Below are 19,168 nucleotides of genomic sequence, written 5' to 3'. Positions count from 1 at the left end.
CATCTAATTTTGTGTACTTTAAATATATTTTATGCTTCAATAAGAGTTACTTTAAAAGAAAACAAAAATTTAACAGGGAAATCCAATCATTTGAGGGGCGAAAAAAAAAATGTGTACTTAAATGAACACTGAGGCAGAGCCTATTTATCATGACAAGGCATGGGCACTGTCTGAGCACTGATACTCCCTGGCTGTGTAGCCTAAACGTTATTCTCACTTCATTTCATAAAATGTAAAGTGAATGTACTACTACTTGTCTCATAGGTCTATTAAAAAAGAAATTCCTTCTCTTATCCACTTAGTTATTCAAAAGAAAAACATGAAGACCAGGGAATAAAGATTCCAATCAAGCAAGAGGAATACTACATATGAGTTCTCTCTCCCAACAAACTATAAAAAATACAGTAAACTGGGGACTTCCCTGGTGGTGTAGTGGTTAAGACTCTGCGCTCCCAATGCAGGGGGCCCAGGTTTGATCCCTGGTCAGAGCACTAGATCCCACATGCATGCTGCAACTAAAAGTTCGCATGCCACAACTAGCAAGATGTGTCCTAAGGTAACTGCTTCTTCACTTTACGCCGTTTGGCTCATGAAAGGTTTCATAGGAGCACTCTACTTCCATCTGAAAGCACTCTACTTTCACTGGAAATCAAGGGAAATATGTATTACCAGCTGAAACAAGACGGCAGAGTGTCACCTGGTTCCACCTCAGCTGGGAATGTACACCAGGCAATTCAAATTTTTCACCATTTCTGGTCTGCAAAGGGTTTTCTCTGATCACTGGAGTGGCTCAAATTTTAATTCATCACCAAACTTTAAAATCGGGAAATTTCACATGAAAATCCAGATTCCTGGTTTTCCTTTAAAAAAAAAAAAAAATCACAAGATCTGGTAACACAACAACTGGCTAAAACTAAGAAACAGTGACTCTTTCAATAGGGCCTGTGGTTGCTAGATCACCGAAGTCCCCACCACTCGCCACTGCCCTTACACCCTGCTTCCCTAATTTACTGCCAGCTAGCCCCTGATGTAAATGCATCGTTTACTAACCCAGACGTTTATAATATACTGATCTTCGTATGATCAGTCCTAGTCACAGCAGTATTACTCCTATTGTCACTACCCGCCTTAGCAGCTGGAATTACCATACTATTAACTGACCGGAACCTAAACACAACCTTCTTTGATCCTGCAGGAGGCGGAGACCCAATTCTGTATCAACATCTATTTTGATTCTTTGGTCACCCCTAAGTATATATTCTAATCCTACCTGGCTTCGGAATAATTTCACACATTGTAACCTACTACTCGGGGAAAAAAGAACCTTTCGGGTATATGGGAATAGTCTGAGCCATAATTTCTATCGGGTTCTTAGGCTTTATTGTATGGGCTCATCATATATTCACAGTTGGTATAGACGTTGACACATGGGCATATTTTACATCAGCCACTATAATCACTGCTATCCCCACAGGAGTAAAAGTCTTTAGTTGATTAGCAACACTTCACGGAGGGAATATTAAATGATCCCCGGCTCTAATAAGAGCCTTAGGTTTTATTTTCCTCTTCACAGTAGGTGGCCTAACTGGCATCGTTCTAGCTAATTCAACACTAGACATTGTTCTTCATGATACCTACTACGTAGTCGCCCACTTTCACTACGTACTTGCAACAGGAGCTGTCTTTGCTATCATAGGAGGATTTGTCCACTGATTCCCACTATTCTCAGGATACATACTTAACTCAACATGAGCAAAAATCCACTTTATAATTATATTCATAGGTGTAAACCTAACATTCTTCCCACAACATTTCTTAGGCTTATCCGGCATACCTCGACGATATTCCGACTACCCAGACGCCTACAAAACATGAAACACTATCTCATCAATAGGCTCTTTCATCTCACTAACAGCAGTTATACTAATAATTTTCATTATCTGAGAAGCGTTTACATCCAAGCGAGAAGTATTAACAGTAGACCTCACCTCCAAGAACCTTGAGTGACTAAATGGGTGTCCTCCACCATATCACACATTTGAAGAACCAGCATACGTCAACCCAAAATGATCAAGAAAGGAAGGAATCAAACCCTCTCTAATCGGTTTCAAGCCAATACCATAACCACTATGTCTTTCTTTATAAATGAGATATTAGTAAAACCTTACATAACTTTGTCAAAGTTAAGTCACAAGTGAAAATCCTGTATATCTCCATGGCATATCCCTTTCAACTAGGCTTCCAAGATGCAACATCACCCATTATAGAAGAACTCCTACACTTCCATGATCATACATTAATAATTGTTTTCCTAATTAGCTCCCTAGTCCTCTATATCATCACCCTAATACTTACAACCAAACTAACACATACCAGTACAATAGATCCCCAAGAGGTAGAGACTATTTGAACTATCCTTCCAGCCATCATTTTAATTCTAATTGCCTTACCCTCCCTATGAATCCTCTACATAACAGACGAAATTAATAACCCTTCTCTCATTGTAAAAACAATAAGCCACCAATGATACTGAAGCTACGAATACACCGACTATGAGGACCTAAATTTCAACTCTTAAATAATCCCAACATCAGACCTAAGACCAGGAGAGCTACGACTACTAGAAGTGGACAACCGAATAGTCTTACCCATAGAAATAACAATCCGAATGCTAGTCTCCTCCGAAGACGTATTACACTCATGAGCTGTGCCCTCTCTGGGCCTAAAAATCGATGCAATCCCTGGACGCCTAAACCAAAAAACCTTGATATCAACACGACCAGGCTTATTCTACGGGCAATGTTCAGAAATCTGTGGCTCGAATCATAGTTTTATACCAATCGTTCTCGAACTAGTACCTCTAGAGAACTTTGAAGAACGATCTGCATCCATACTATAATCTCATTAAGAAGCTAAACTAGCGTTAACCTTTTAAGTTAAAGATTGAGAGCCAAAGCTCCCCCTAATGACATGCCACAACTAGATACATCAACATGATTCCTTACTATCCTGTCTATATTCCTAATCCTCTTCACACTATTCCAACTAAAACTCTCAAAGCATTCCTACTCCCCCAACCCCAAGTTAATATTCACCAAAATACAAAAACAACAAACCCCTTGAAACATCGTATGAACGAAAATCTATTTGCCCCTTTCATAGTCCCAATAATATTAGGCATCCCTATCACCACTCTAATTATTATATTCCCTACTATTTTATTCCCAACACCAAATCGACTAATTAACAATCGCACAATTTTCATTCAACAATGACTAACCAAGCTTACATCAAAACAGTTAATAAACACACACAACCTTAAAGGACAAACCTGATCCCTAATACTTATCTCACTTCTCCTATTTATTGCCTCCACAAATCTTCTTGGAATGTTACCCCACTCATTTACACCTACCACACAACTCTCAATAAATATAGGAATGGCTATTCCTCTCTGAGCTGGCACCGTCATTACAGGTTTCTGCAACAAAGCAAAAACATCCTTAGCCCACCTTCTACCACAAGGCACACCTACTTTCCTTATTCCCATATTGGTAATTATCGAAACTATTAGCCTACTCGTATTCAACCAGTAGCACTAGCCGTACGACTAACTGCCAACATTACAGCAGGCCACTTATTAATACATCTAATTGGAAAAACAACTCTTGCACTAATAAGTACCAGCCTATTCACAGCTCTCATCACATTCACTATCCTTACTCTACTAAACATCCTCGAATTCGCTGCCACCTTAATTCAAGCCTACATATTCACTCTCCTAGTAAGCTTATACCTGCATGACAATACATAATGACCCACCAAACCCACTCATACCACATAGTAAACCCCAGTCCCTGGCCCCTCACAGGAGCTCTCTCAGCACTTCTTATAACATCAGGCCTAATCATATGATTAGGTACATTAGGAAGATTAGGTACCTGCAAAAAGGTACAAATCAGGATGTAATGCATAATCTCATTTTTGTAAAATTTAAAAGACACAGAAAAAAAGTCTGGTTGTACAATAAAACATTAACAGTAAAATTATGGATGGTCCTTTATTTTTATTTCTTCTTGTTACTCATATTATCTTTTTTTAAACTAGTGAATATATATTACTTATATAAGTTATTTCCTATAACAGCTTCGAGATATAATTCACACACCATACAAGTCACCCACTTAAAGTGTACAATTCGCAGGAATTCCCTGGCAGTCCAGTGGTTAGGACTCCACGCTTCCACTGCAGGGGGCATGGGTTCGATCCCTGGTCAAGGAACTAAGATGCCGCATGCCACACGGCAAGGCCAAAAAAAAATAAAATAAAATAATGAAGTGTACAATTCAATGGTTTTTAGTATATAAAAGATATGTGCAACCATCGCTACAATTTTAGAACATATTCATCACCTCTCCTCTCATCTACCCCCAAGCCCTAAGCAACCACTAATCTACCTCCTGTCTCTACAGATTTGCCTCTTCTGGACATGTCCTATAAATGAAATCATATAATATGTGATCTTTTGTGCCTGGCTTCTTTCACTTTGCATAATGTTTCCCAGGTTCATCCATGTTGAAGTACATATTAGTACTTCGCTCCTTTTCATTGCTAAATGATTTTCCATTGTATGTATATACCGTATTTTATTTATCCATTATCGGTTGATAAACATTTGGGTCATTTCCCCCTTTGGTTATTATGAATAATACTGCTATAAACATTCATACACAGGTTTTTGTGTGTACATATGTTTTCATTTTGCTTGGGTAGATAACTAGGAGTGGAATTGCTGGTAACTCTACGTTAACCATTTAGAGAACTGCCAGACCATTTTCCAAAGCGACTGCATCATTCTCACCAGCTGAGTATAAGGACTCTGATTTCTCCACATCCTCACCAACACTTGTCATTATCTAACTTTTTGATTATAGAGTAAGTCGTTTAGAAGTGTTCATTCAATCATAATATGCTCAGATTTTTATGGACTTCAAGGTGCTCTTATTCCCTGACATCAAAATTTAGACTTGAAAAGAGTCCAATTCTAGACCTGCTTCCCTAGCCTGTTCTCCTTCTGGAAAATGAGGGGACAGGAATAAATGGGCTAAATCCCCACCCACAAATAAAACTTTTACAGAAATGATCAGATTTTCTAAGCACTCAACAAAATAAAGTCCCTAACAGGGATCCAGCACTGAAGTGAACATATGTTCCCATTAAAACTCATTTGCAATGCCTCTTACATAAACCCAGCTTCAAACCATAATAGCAGCAAACATGAATGAAAGTCTCAATCTATCACCTTTTGTAAAAGAACCAAAATGTCTTGGGTTTTTGCACTCAGAATTCATTGCTCAAATCCTGCTGTAGTATAAGAAGAGAAATGAAATCTGATTTAAAATCGGGGCAAAAGCACAGATCCACTGGCACAAACATACAAAATGCCTCTCTGCTCCAAGCCAGAGAGAGAGTGCACTGTGTAGCCTTTCCCCAGCTCTACCCATCACTGCTCCTTATAGTCTCAGGGCAGCAGTGGGAGGAGGACAAGCAGCAAATACTACTGACGTGCTTACAGAAGCCCAAGGTGGCAGTGAGAAGACCCAACCAAGAAGAGAGTCTAAGAATCTCAATGCTATGCTCACCCAATACATGTTTTCCAAGAGTCAAAAGTGGCATCTTGGGCTTCCCTGGTGGCGCAGTGGTTGAAGAGTCCGCCTGCCAATGCAGGGGACACGGGTTCGTGCCCCGGTCCGGGAGGATCCCACATGCCGCGGAACGGCTGGGCCCGTGAGCCATGGCCGCTGAGCCTGCGCGTCTGGAGCCTGTGCTCCGCAACGGGAGGGGGGGCTACAACAGTGAGAGGACGGCGTACCGCAAAAAAAAAAAAAAAAAAAAAAAAAAAAAAAAAAAGTGGCATCTTAGCCAGGAAGCGGGTTGAGCCGCATAGCCCCTTCTGAGATGCAGAATTGCTTTCTGTTCTCAGGCTTCAGTCATGCACTTTGAGCAAGTTCTGCTGCCTCTTGCAGAATGAGGATGGGCCTCCATAAGGTGCTAGAGTGCAAGCACTCCAGGCAGGGTAGGAGGTGGAGATCCATGGCCAAATTCTCATTTCTACTTGCCCATTCCCTCCATTTCCCTATTTAATTAGAGGGTGTTCTAACTCAGACAAATTTAGCACATTTTTGTAAACATTTAGTCCTTATCTACTACATGCAGGTACAAGACACAAAAACACCATCTCTATAGGAAAGGGGTTAGGTCTAATCAGAGAAAACAATTATTCTCAAAAGAGTATATACTGTGTTTTTTGTTTGCTTGTTTGGTTTTTTTTTTTTTTTTTTTTTTTTGGCGGTACACGGGCCTCTCACTGTTGTGGCCTCTCCCGTTGCGGAGCACAGGCTCCGGACGCGCAGGCTCAGCGGCCATGGCTCACGGGCCCAGCCGCTCCGCGGCATGTGGGATCTTCCCGGACCGGGGAGCGAACCCGTGTCCCCTGCATCGGCAGGCGGACTCTCAAACACTGCGCCACCAGGGAAGCCCTGCTTGTTTGGTTTTTTAATAAGGGCAATGATACTACTGCAGTTCAGAGGGAGTGGAGTATTCCCAAGAACTGGAATGTTTTGGGAGTGTTTCACAAAGAAGGTAGGAGGGACGTGAGCTGGACTCTGGGGAAAAGAGAAGTGACACTGAAGGCAAAGAGGGGCAAAAGCCAATGGATTAGCTGGTAAAAGCATCTGTGTAAGTAAATATCATGTATGGAATGTTTACCAAACCATTTGGTTAGTGGGGTTAGCACAAACTCTGAAGAGGTGGGTTGGGGCCAGCTGGGCAGCAGCACCTTAAATGCCACATTAGGACATCAGATCTCATCCCATAAGTCTGCAGCAGTTTGACTTTGGTGTAGCATCTCCATAGTTGTGAATTATGTCTGTTGCTCATAATAGTTAAAAGTGTTGACATTTACAGGTGAATTATGTAAATACAAAGTTAAAGTAGATGGAAGAGCCACTATTCTAACATCCCTACTCATCTGCACTTAAAAATGCCCAGCACAGAAGTACTGCTATTAACTATCTCTGAGTAATAACATACACTGAATCAAGCAAGCATCATCCAATACTCATAAGTATTCATGCGGCAGTAAAAGTATTAAACAAAGGCAATAAAGTTCTTGGATATTCTTTAACTTCCTTGGGGCAGCAGTTCTAACACAGGGTTAGACCACGAATGGACTTTAAAGGACCCCCTGACCTCCCTAAAATTGCATGCAAAAGTTAGTGTAGTGAAGTTGACTGAGTGGATCTGTCTCTTTCTATATCTCAAAGAGGTCAGATACGCAAAATATGCTAAGAGCCTAACTTAGGGTTGTTTTAATAGAAAACAGCAAGAATCTGGGGACTTCCCTGGCAGTCCAGTAGTTAAGACTTGGCCTCCCAATGCAGGGGGTGTGGGTTCCATCCCAGGTTGGGGAGCTAAGATCCCACATGCTTCACAGCCAAAAAACCAAAACAGAAAACGGAAGCAATATTGTAACAAATTCAATAAAGACTTTAAAAATGGTCCACATCAAAAAAAAAAAAATCTTAAAAAAAAAAAAAGAAAGAAAACAGCGAGAATTTAACCCTGTGGCAGCCTTAACTTTCTAAAGGAAGTGTTAATCAGAGGGGGGGCTGAGGGGAAGTTAGATTGAGGCCATTTTGAGAAGTTCCTAATATTTTCATATCTCCCTCCTCTCTTGTAAAGAACTGCCCAAGGAACTAGTCTCACTAAAATCAAAACTCATTCAACATTCAAAAAATGGCCCAAGGGAGGGTAATGAAATATCTAAAAACTACTCACTCAACTTCTCTCTCTTCTCACAAGTAAGGGCAACAGCAACAGGCCACCAGCTGCCTCTGGTTTCAGCATCTTCTCCAAAAAGATCTCCTGACCAAACAGCTAGTTTCCTTCAAAATTACACATTCTGAGGTGACAAGATCCTGACACAAACCCACAAAGTACTGTTGCTTGACTTCTTAGTCGTCTCAGGCAGGCTTGCTGTAAGACCATATACAGGAGCCTATGCTGAGAAGCCAGAGGACCACAGGGCAAGAGAAATGTGTTTTGGAGCACTCAGAACTCTTCCTAGACCTGCACACCTTGCCCGGCGTGTCCAACCCTCCTACCCTCACAAGAAGCAGGGGCTGGCGGTCTGTTTTCATTGCGCAAGATACATTTACTCTATTAAAAGTTAATTTGGCATTCACGAGACAAAAAAGAAGTTTCATTTCTTTTTCTGATTCTAATACACTCCCACATTTCCTTTGTCTCCTGATTACACTTGCCAGATTATCTCTTTAGGAGATAAAATCAATCAACTCACCACCATAATATTCACTTTCTCCCAGAGCCAAAAGAGCCTTACCACAACTCCAAAGAGTGGTGGTCCAGAACCAAAGAAATTATGTCCCAAAATAAAATTCGGGCATCATGGACATTTAACCAGGCCCTTCAGGAAGAAGCAAACGGTGAGCTCCGAGAAGCACAGAAGGCAGGCGCCGGGCAGAGGGCCTTCGCCCTGTCAGAATCATAGGGCCGTCACACTGGCCTGCCTGGTTCGCGGGGGCTTTCGACTGTTTCGTCTAGTCTTAGTCTCAAGCGGTCTGAAAGTCAGTCGCAGGAGCGACATCTAAGAAAATGGTACGTGTGTTTCTCACCTGGGAACAACATAAGACCCCGGAGAGCATCAAGCTGGCACTGGACACGTTTCAGCGCTGCGGGTCAGCGGAGCCCAGGGCTGTAGTCACAGAAACTAGTTTCCCGCTACACCTCGGGAGCGGGGCTCTCGGACCTCCACCCCGAGGCCGTCCTCCGACCTCGGCGCCAGCATCTAGGAGGCTCCACGGGCGGCCCGTCAGGACGATCGAGCGATGCTCAGCCGATACCCCTTCCCTGCGCGCGCCAGCTCCAACCCCGCGCCCGCCGCCGCCCGCCCCGCGGCATCAGGCCGGTCTTTCGGCCCGGCTCCTGTCACTCACCGGCCGGCCCGGGCAGCGGGCGCCCACGGCTCCCCACGGGAGCTGGACCCCCCGGGCCTCCAGGTTTCGACCCGCCCCCTGGCAGGCAGCGCAGGTGCTGAGCCCCGCAGCAGCGGCCCCACACCGGCCGCTCGGACCACCTCCCGGCGCTGCCCACTAGGTACGGATCAACAACAAGATGGCGGCCAGCCGAGGGGGCGGGGGCCGGGCGTCATAGTAACCTGGACGGCAAAGAACCCGCCCCCGGCCCAGAATATCCCCAATCAACAACCTTCTTGCCCTACGCCCAGGCGAGTGCCTCCCGCTGACAGGCCGGCTAGCTTGTCAGTCAGACCCTGCCTCACGCGGCCCGTGCCGAACGCCTCAGCACGTGACTGTGACGGCACGGGTCGGCGCATGCGCGCCGTTCCCGGAGTTGCTGGAAGCAGAGCTTTCACTGGCTACTCCGAGTCCGTAGCGCCCTTGGTATCTCTGCGTGCGCGGCCCCCGTGCGCAGCCGGCAGCGTCTTCTCCCACGCATGCTTAGGGAATGTTTGCTGTGTGCTACATCCCTTTTTTTTTTTTATCACTCACCCTAGAAGGCAGGACTTGTCCCTCCCTAGTGAGGAAACAGGTTCAGAGGGGGAGGCCGGGCCAAGGTTACACCACCTCTGGAAATGTAAGCACCGGGTTTTGTGCCTCCTCTTACTGGCTCCAGTGTATAATGCCCTCTTCCCAGCGGCTTCCCTAGCTTTGCCCTTCATCAGCCTTTTGTGCTGCCCCAGCAGTCCCTGGCCTGTTGCCCACGTTTGTCCTTCTGCCTGGAGTTCAGTCCCCAATTCAGTCCCCAGCACAAGCCCTGGCACACAGCGGGCACTCTTTCTTCCTACCCTAGAGCATCTCGTCTTGAGTTCTTATAACATCTTTTGCCCTGGATTGTCATGATCTGCCCCCGAGGCCAACTATGAGTCTTGGGAAGACCGTTACCCACCATGCAGAGAACCTAGCCCTGGGCTTGGCATCTGATGCAGTCGCACAGCCTGACCCACATCAAGTGCCTGGACTAGCTAGTTTTGTGACTATTGAGGCTTGGTTGCCCCACCTGCAGAATGAGGATAAAAATCAAGCTCCTCAGAGATGAGGATTTAATAAGCCCTTAGAGCAGGGTAAAGTGCTCAGGAAAAATCCACCTGCAACCCCTTCCAGTTAGGGCCTGCTGTCAAGTTGCTGGCCCTGAGGCCAACTCTAACACCCTCACTTTATTGGAAGCACCGTGAAGCATATTTTTCCCACAGAAGGCACTCAGCTTCTTCCTCCACCTGGGGTACCGTAACTGGCTCAGTAAGGGAGGTCCTCTGGTACCCTAAGATGGTTCAAGTCCACAGACTTGACAGAGGGGAGAAGATTGAGAACCTGGGGACACCACAGTAAAGGTAGCCTCCACCAAGACAGCAGGGCCTCTGGGAGAGCTGGCAGTAACCTGAGACCTGATGCCAGGCTGGGTATGGGGAGTGAGCTAGCACTGCACCCAACAACCCACCCTCCTGCAGGCTACTGTAGGCCACCTGGCCATGTACAGCAGCTGAGCTCAGCACAGGGAGGACAGAGGGCCCTGGAACTAGAAGAAACAGATCAGGAGGAAATGGGAACACCTGCTCAAAAGGGGGCTACGCTCAATCCCTCCATGGCCACCCATGCCACAGGGTGCTCAAGTCTGCACCAACCCTCACCTCAATGCAAAAGCTCCAGATCCTTCTCAAGAAAACCTCCACATACAGTTGGCAAACTGCACTGGAAGTTGCTGGGGCTCTCAAACGAACAGTGCCCTCCTTTCAGTGGGAAAAGGAAGCTCTTGGGCCCTTCCCAGCTGCCAGAGCAGGTGTCCTCTGAGGGGAAAGGCCAACTGGAGGCCCCCTCAGTCCCCCTCGGTCACTGGCAAGGATAACAGCTTCTTACATTTCAGAGCATTGTACAATGCCTTCTTAAAAGAAAAATAACCTTACTACTCCCTACAATGTTCCCACAAGACAGGGCATTCTCCAAGTGAGAACAAGGAAGCACAGATCTCAGAGCTTCTCCCACATGTAAGTTACAAGGCTAGGACTCTTCTGTTTGTAATTTTGTTTATTATTGAATCAACTTGAAAACACATAATCATGTGAAGAAGAAATTCCACAAATATGATGCAGCTTCTTGGCCTCAGAGCCAGCGCCGGGCTCCTGTGTGCGTGTTGAACAGGTAATCTCTGCCTGTACCTGAGCTCAAATGGTCAGGGGAGAGGGAGGGTACTGCTGGCTTCAGCAGAACTGCCTCCCTCCCCTAAGGGCAGGGAAAGGTATCCCAGGACCCTTGGTGTGAACCCCTCCCTCTGCTTGATCCAGCTTGTCCCCTCCCTCCTTTCTCAGCACATCCTTTGAGGTCTGGCTCAAATGCACAGGAAGCATCCATGATTCCCCAAAACGGGACATCAGCTCCCCTAAGCCCAGTGCCAGATTACTCTGCTATAATTCATGGTGACAGTGGAGCATTTGGGGGCCTCTTCCCTCACCACCTTCCCCCCTTTCCCCCACGGGCAGGAACCAGATCAGGTTCACCAGGTGTTTGGCAAACACTGGCTGAGGGGTGAGTGGGGGTGAGAAGAGACCCCATTCAGGGAAACAGTAGATAGTGGATGCCTGGTGGGAGGCAGAGATATTGAAATGGGGTATGGAAAGAAAGTGGGCCCAAGTAGAGAATGGTTTGGAAAGAGGGGGACTCACGGGGGTCCTGTGCTCTGCCATCAAAATGCTGCTGAGGTGAAGAATGAGAGGGTGCAATGAGTTGAACCCTGCCCATGGGGAGCAGGTGGAGGCCTGCCCCCAGAAGGGTCAGGAGCCCACCTGCCTCCTCCATGCTGATGGTGCTGGTATGGGCCCTCCCACAGGGACAGCCATCCATGGGAAAAGGGGCAGGCTTGGCAGGGGAGCACTCTGCAGCAGCCTCAGTACCCACTGCACAGGATGGTAGGTTGACATACCAGGCTCATGACACTGCTGGGTGCCTGGGGTGTCTCCATCCTCGGTGCCTCCATGAACCCCTCAACAGACCCCTCAGTTCCCTGGATACTGGGGCAAAGTAGGAGCTGGAGTACAGGATAGGGCTCTGGGCCCCAGCCTGAGTTTAAGAGATGGGCTTCCAGGCATAGAGGTAGGCAAAGGAGGCTTACCTCTTTAGCAGTAGAGCCTGGGTTGGTTTGCTTGATGCCTGTAGCACCTGGGCCAACCTAAAATGCCAGGAAGAGGGACCAAGCAGTGAGAGCAGCAGACCTGCTGACTCCAGAAACCAGCACCATTCATCTGCCCCTTTTATTGGGGATAGCCTATGTCTGTATGCAGTGCCCACATTGTTACTCCCACCTACCCCTGGGTTCAGTCCTGTGCTCACAAGAAACTCAGAGTCTTAGGGGAAGGTCAGGTTTCAAATGGAGGGCAGGGGTCAGAAATAGGGGTAAATGCCCAATGCATGACAGACTCAGATTCTAAAGCCCTGGGCCTCATCTCATTCCAAGACTGGGTTCTGCCAGTGATGGAGACAACTTTCTCCTAGTGTATCTCTGCCTCTAACCTGATGACCACTGGAAGGAGAGCAGTCCTCCTGAATATCAGTTTGTCTGCTCATCAACTTGGGCAATCTTGGGTAAAACCAGCTATCACAGATGTGATCCATTAGTGGGCTGGGGGGAGGCAGTCAGTACAGGGATAGCAACCCTACCCCCACAGGAGCCTGCTGAGGAGCCAGCCCAGAGCCAAGAGGAGAAGGGCACTGGTCACTGTCAGCACCACCACAAACCAGGGCTCCGGCTGCCAGAAAGTCTCCGTGTCTGTCACAAGCAAGGGTGTCATCATTGAAGTCACCTGAAATGGGGCCACAGCTTCACCACTGCTCTGCCAAAATGCCCTGATCATCCAGCCTTCAAAGCCCTCCAAGGGCTGGGCCACCCCACACCCCAGATTTCTCTTCTGTATTGCCAGGCTCTTTGCACTCAGCAGTTCCCTCCGAAATGCCTTCCCCCATTGTTCCACCTGGAAAACTAGGTCCCTGCATCCTCCAAGATCCTTTCTTCCCACCCACCAAGGGCCTGAGGACTCCCCTCACTGTGGCTCTGTGGGTGCTGGTGGCCACTGTGTTGGCCCTCCAGGGAACTAGATGCACAATGACAGTGGCTGTGGTGCTGAGGTGGGGGGTGGAGGGACCTGCATCGGCCACACGGATCAATAGCTCATAAGTATGGGGCTGCTCTGGCCAGGAGGGCCCCAACATGAGGTCATTGTGCACCAGGACAGCTCCTTGCAGGCTGAATTGGCTCCGACTGTTCCCTGAAAACAGAGTGGCAGAAGAAGGGGACCATTGCCGGCCTGCCTCTCCCCCGCAGCCCACTGGTCCCCTTGGCCCTCACCTCCCACAATGCTGTAGGAGAAAACCAGGCGCTGTGGCTCTTGGGGCACCCGACATGACACCCTGGTCACCTCCATGCTGCGGCCCAGGTGAGTGTGGATGGTGAGCTCCTGAAATGGGGGCTCACACTCGGGGGCATGATCGTTCACGTCCTGCAGGCAGGTAGTCAGATCACCCACTCCCAAACCCCCAGGCCAGCCCCTCAGCCTCCTCCCACCACAGCCAGAACCTCGGTATCAGGCAACAGGTTCCAAAGCTTTCCACAGTGAGACCCCATCCCTCTCCAGCCAACCAGTGGAGGAACCTGAGGCAGAGTGCAAAAGCAGAAGGCCAGAGGGAGATATGAACTCTTTCCAATTCTTTCCAAGGTTTCGGGGCTCAATTACCTCCACCTCAATGGTAATGGTGCAAGAGCCTGAGCGGTGGCAGGTGGGGTCCTGGTCTTGGCTATGGTCAGTCAGCAGGACAGTGAGCCTGTGGAACTTCTGCAGCTCATAGTCCAAAGGCCCCAGGAGGCGAACCTCCCCTAGAAGGGGTGGCCACTGCCTCAGCTTGCAGAGTCAACTCTGGCTTCGCCCCTCCATCCCAGCCCTGGGGTGGGAGTACCGCTGAGACGGTCCACAGCAAAAGTGGCAGACCCGCCAGGGGTGGAGTACTCAATGCTGTCGTGCGGGTAATCCATGTCCTTGCCCACCACAGAGCCCAGAAGAGCGTGGGGCCCTGCATCCTCACGAACCCGGAATGTGCGTGGGACACAGGCTGGGGAGAACTCGTTGACAGGTGTCACCATCACCAGTACTGGCACCTCAGCTGGAAGGCATTTGGCGGTCAGGGAGCTGGCCTGGGTTGCCCAGTCCTGCCCTGGCAGCTTAAGGAGGTAGAGGCTCTGGAAGGAGGAAGGGCAATAGCCCTCCCCTGCCAAGGGGTCTCAGAGAGGAGAAATGTGCCTCTGCCAGGGGTCTTTGGTGGAGACAATGCTGCCCTATTGGTTTCTGAGGGAGGAGAGATGACTCCATCCTGAGGATAGGAAGAAGGGTATAGAAGAACCCGGTCCTGAATGTCCAGGCCTGGGCATAGTCACTCACTGGTCATCAGAGGCTGACCACTATCAAGCACCAGGATGGAAGCTGCATGATGAAAGCAGGCACCAGGAGTGTCACAGTCCAGTGTGGCATTCACCTAGTTAGAGGGGCCAGAGGGTGAAGCCCAGCCAAGGCCTGGGAGAGCCTTGAGCCACACTGGGCTGCCTCAGGCCAGGTTACTCACAGATAGCCTACCCTGACCCTCCGTTTTCCAGACTGTAAAGCAGGTTGGCTCCACCACCATCTCCTTCACCCTCATGGTCTCGGCTCCCGCAGACCATTGGCCCACCCCCCTTCCTGTCCAAGCACTCTGCACATGGGTCTGGGGTCGGGGACTGGGCACCTCCAGGACTCTGTCTTGAAGGCAGAGGCTGGCTGCGCCAGCAGGGCTGTGGAACAGCAGCTGGTAGTCCAGGGTGGAACCAGGAGAGTCCGGGTCAGTGCAAGTGAAGGTATTCAGCACGGTGCCCACAGGCGTGGTCTCGGGAATTTGAGTCCTGAGAGCAGAGGGCAGGGCAGCAGGGCGGGAGCTGGGGCTGGGGCTGGGCGGCGAACCATGGCTCTACCCAATAGCCAAGGTAAGGCTCCCATATACTCACACCAGCAGCGCTGGTGTACAGCGCGGGGGCCAGCGGTTGACCGACTGCACGTCCACCCTGAAATCAAGCTCGGCGCTGGCCCACGGCCGGAGCCGCTCAAAGGCCTTCACCCGCAGCCTAGTGACCGCGGCGTCTGGGGCTTGCGCCAGCTCCAGGGGCGAGGTTGTCCGGACCACTCCGTCGACTGGGCGGGTTGGGAGGGCGGGGGACGCAGAGTTCGGCCCCGCCCCCAGCTCAGTCCAGTTCCCACCCTCCCACGGATCCGCTGGCGGGGGAGGGCGCAGAGACTGACCACTTGGCCGCCTCCTCCAAGGCTCGCTTCTAACTTCGGGCCCCCAAACGCGACCTCGCCCCAGTTTCTGCCTCGGCACCAGGCTCGTTTCTCAAGAGAGCAAGGAGGTAGTGCGGGTCGCTTCTAGACCAGCCGCAGAGGCATCCCCTTACCCGCCCTCCGTGCCCCTCACCGCGTCCGATGGAGAAGAGCCGGCAGGGCACTGGGGAGAGGATTTCGTAGCGCACATCGAAGCCCCGGGCCTGGACCTGAACCACCTTACTTCCGGGGACCAGGTTCTCCGGGATGGTGATATTCTGGGCTTGCTGCCTGGACCAAAATGGGGGCACTGGCTCCTACTTTCTCCCGCCACCACGGCGGGGTGTGCGGACCCCTCCCCTGGGTCTTCCCTGGTACAGGAGCCAGCTGGGGATGCTCAAGCAGCCCCACACCTTAACCCTACTCCTAATTCCCTGGGGCTAGGTCCTGCCTTCCCCACTGTTCCCAGGGTAGGGGAGCCTTACAGGAAGGAGACCTCGCTGGAGGGAGCAGGCAAAACTTTCACTGTCAGCATCCCACAGCAGCTTCGGCCTTGTCCAAAGGTCACCAGGATCTGAAGCTGGAAGACCTGAGGTGCACACAAAACAAGAAGGGAACCACGGTGTGTATCTACCCGTATATCTGTGCCCAGTCGTCCCTTCAAATAGGCAGCGCCACCTCAGGACCTCCACAAGGAACCCCGACATTCACTCCTCCCTATGACCTGTCACTCTGCTGATAGATATTCCTTTGTGTCTCACTCTTCTGGGTCACAAGTCCTTCTCTTAGGATGCATACAGCCCCCAAAAGAGTAATATCTGAATCACTCACAATGTGAATTATCATCTTAGAGTTGCTAAGAGTCAGTCACTAAGACGTGGAAGTTTTAAAGAAGGAGCTTCTCTAACCTCCTCCAGACTACACTAGGCACTGTACCCAGAGCTTTCACTTCCTGTGTGACTCCTCAGAACTTTCTCCTTTCTATAAGGGGCACCATGGGCTCCTAGAGCCAGGGATCCCTCTTCTTTCTAGAACTCCAGAGCCCAGCACAGAACCAGGCCAAGGTGGGAGTACAGCCAGCATGCGGCAGCAGGTACAGGTATGGACTATGTCTGGAAAAGGCAGCATGATTGAGGAGGTCAGGAACAAACAAACCTCCAGGAGGTAGTGGCTCTGCCCATTTTATGCCCAATTCATGGATATCTCCAGGTCCCAAGTCATGCTTACCTTTTGAGCCTGGCCTTTGAGGCCCTGGGATGGAGCCTGCAGCCAACCCTGCCCATTGATAGAGAAAGGTCCAGGGAAGTATGGCGGATCCTGGGCACTGGTGATGCTCATCTGACAGGACAGAGATGCTGGAGGCCCCTTCCCCAACCCTCAGTGCCCCAAGCATCCCTGTCAAAGTCCCCCAACAACCCAGCAGGTACCTGCCCACTCTCAACTCTCCCATACCTTGCCACTGCCACTCTAGCCTGGGGTCCCCCCGGCCCTGATCCTCAATCCTCTCTGCTTTTAAATTAACTATTTTGTTTTTAATCTAGATTTCTTTTGGGGATTGCAAAAATGATACAGAAATTTCATGGAGAATTCAGAACACACAGAAGAACTTTAAAGAAGAACTCAGCCCCTGAGATGTCTCTATGGGAACAGCCATAGTCATTGGGGGTGGGCAGCCCTCAGTGGCTCTCTCCAAGAACATGCATCATTGCTGAGGCTCAGCTGTAGACTAAAGAATCCTTCTGCAGGCTATGCTTGGTCAGGCAGGGGCTGGGCTTGGTCTCCCCATCTCCCCCTGACCCTCCATCCTACCCCCCCCCGACCACCACTGCCCATGTGCAGGGCTCACCTGGGCTCCCTGGCCTGGGAGCAGCAGAGTGTACAGCCGGGCCCCAGGTTTGACAGTTTCTGGCACCTGAATGATTTCCCCAGCTGGCCAGAGGGGAGGTCATGGGGGGTTCTGTTCAGGTCATGCCTGCCCACTCCCCCTGCCTGCTGTCCCTGGCCTCACCTGGGCTGGCAAATCGACCAGCACACTGGATACGGCTGGGGTCCCGCTGCACATTCACAGAGAGCGGTCCCTCCATCACATGGTTGCCACATGTGAACCGCAGTTGCAGCTCATAGTGGTTCACTGTCAGGGCATCCAGCCGGGCCGAGCTGCTCAAGGTCATCTGTGGCAGGGGGCAGTGCCATGTGGGGCCTAGGATCTCCATCCCCCTATGCCACCTCTGGCTTTGTGAATTTAGGGTCTGTCCTTGTTCCCCCATGGTCCCCAGTTGTGCCCATGACCCTACCTTGCCCACATAGATCCCCTGCCATCTAGTTAGGCTAGGTGGGTTGAAGAAGGTGGTGGGTGGCTGCACATGGAGCAACTCCAGGGTGGGTGTGTGTGAAGAGCAGTTGAAGGAGAAAGACTGAAGGATGGTGCCAGGTTCCTGGCTCTCAGAGACATTTATGAACCAGGGCAGGCAGTGGAGGTCTGTGAGGAAGAGACGATTCAGGCTGGAGGCCCCCATTCTCATGGAACCATATACACAATCAGAGTCCCTCCTTTCTGCCTTAGGGCCTGGCCACATCCTGGAGACAAGCAGCAAAAGTCCTTCTTTGTCCTGCACATCCAACCATGGGTCAGCTCATTTCACAGACTGGGAGTGAGAACTTGGTCGAGGAAGCAGCCAAGATAAGGAATGAGGGTCGGGGATACAGATCTTTACCCTTTCCTGGCTCCACCCAGCCCCTGTCCTCCATGGCAGCTTATCTGAGAGGGATCAGGACTCCACTGTGGAGTCAGGGGGTGAGAACTGGACTTCCCCCACCCACCAGCTCCTCACCAGAGACAACCAGAGCAAGAAGAAGCACCAGGGGCCTCAGCAGCACCATAGTGGCCTGAAGATACAGACAGCAGAGGAGACTACAGAAAACCAGAAGTGTTTGTCAGACCCAACCCGTTGCCAGGTCAGTTGCTCAAACAAAGCTAGGCCTCCAAGATCCTAGCCCTGCCCAGCCCTGGTGACTGAGCTCTAGACTCTACAGTCATCAAGAGGCCTGGAAAACTCCATTTTTTTCACTGCTCCCAGTGAATTCTATTTATTACTAGAATTCAAAGGAGATGTGAAGGCAGAAGGATCAAGCTTCAGATAGGGAAACTGAGGCTCAAGGAAGTCTTGGTCATGCAGTCCTTGGAGACAGAGCAAGCACAGAACCCAGGAAAACTGGGCCCAGGACCTGCTACCCCACAGAGTCTGAACTCCAGCTGCCCACTCCCATTAGAACATTATCTGCCTAGGGACTTCCCTGGTCATGCAGCGGCTAAGAATCCACCTGACAATGCAGGGGACACGGGTTCGATCCCTGGTCTGGGAAGCTCCCACATGCCACGGAGCAACTAAGCCTGTGCACCACAACTACTGAGCCTGCGCTCTAGAGCCCATGAGCCACAACTACTGAACCTGCGTGCCACAACTACTGAAGCCCGTGCGCCTAGAGCCCATGCTCCACAACAAGAGAAGCCACTGCAAAGCCTGCGCACCACAACAAAGAGTAGCCCCCACTCACCGCAGCAATGAAGACCCAACACAGCCAAACAAAAAAAAGAAAAAAAAGGAAAGAACATTATCTGCCTATAAAACCTGAGCCCAACCATCAACAAAATCTCTCAAAACCTGTGTACGTTCAACAAACAAAAGGTATCCTTGATGATAGAAATAAAAATGGTGGTTACTTTTGTGGGTATCAATTGGAGGGGGC

The 19,168-nt window shown here is 49.9% G+C and overlaps 2 protein-coding genes across 18 annotated transcripts in view; both read right to left on the bottom strand.

Moving 5' to 3' along the window:
* The window catches only part of IP6K1 (inositol hexakisphosphate kinase 1), a 75,899-nt gene extending 66,702 nt beyond the window's left edge, over positions 1 to 9,197 (bottom strand). For 3 of the 8 annotated variants that reach the window (XM_081245108.1, XM_081245111.1, XM_081245112.1), the window contains exon 1: positions 8,697 to 9,007. Coding sequence is in view for 1 of the 8 variants with exons in the window: in XM_081245112.1 (XP_081101238.1) it covers positions 8,697 to 8,709 (13 nt within the window). In the remaining 7 variants the exon portion in view is untranslated. The other 5 variants (XM_081245114.1, XM_081245115.1, XM_081245113.1 and 2 more) reach the window with 4 other exon arrangements.
* A 1,916-nt stretch (positions 9,198 to 11,113) lies between these two features.
* Positions 11,114 to 18,325, bottom strand: CDHR4 (cadherin related family member 4). Of its 10 annotated transcripts, none has more exons than XM_081247479.1 (19): positions 18,253 to 18,325; positions 17,716 to 17,900; positions 17,430 to 17,592; positions 17,268 to 17,350; positions 16,649 to 16,759; positions 15,907 to 16,010; positions 15,576 to 15,712; positions 15,112 to 15,295; positions 14,856 to 15,009; positions 14,516 to 14,609; positions 14,037 to 14,240; positions 13,817 to 13,956; positions 13,432 to 13,582; positions 13,131 to 13,351; positions 12,747 to 12,889; positions 12,202 to 12,258; positions 12,013 to 12,100; positions 11,756 to 11,786; positions 11,114 to 11,251 (listed from the first exon to the last, which is right to left on the bottom strand). In XM_081247479.1, exons 1-19 carry the CDS (start codon positions 18,299 to 18,301, stop codon positions 11,196 to 11,198), a joined length of 2,355 nt encoding a protein of 784 aa, XP_081103605.1. In that variant the 5' UTR covers positions 18,302 to 18,325; the 3' UTR covers positions 11,114 to 11,195. The 10 variants fall into 10 exon arrangements, 8 of the variants coding, with proteins under 8 accessions (XP_081103605.1, XP_081103606.1, XP_081103602.1 ...); XM_081247480.1 differs by having other exon boundaries at positions 11,756 to 11,783; XR_014016961.1 differs by having other exon boundaries at positions 11,226 to 11,251; positions 13,229 to 13,351.
* Between the last annotated feature and the right edge of the window lie 843 nt (positions 18,326 to 19,168).

This window comes from Mesoplodon bidens (genome assembly GCF_964165515.1).
Source record: "Mesoplodon bidens genome assembly, chromosome: 10".
Taxonomy (NCBI): domain Eukaryota; kingdom Metazoa; phylum Chordata; class Mammalia; order Artiodactyla; family Ziphiidae; genus Mesoplodon; species Mesoplodon bidens.
Note: the sequence above shows the minus strand (reverse complement) of the source record. Positions and strands in the feature narration are given on the sequence as shown.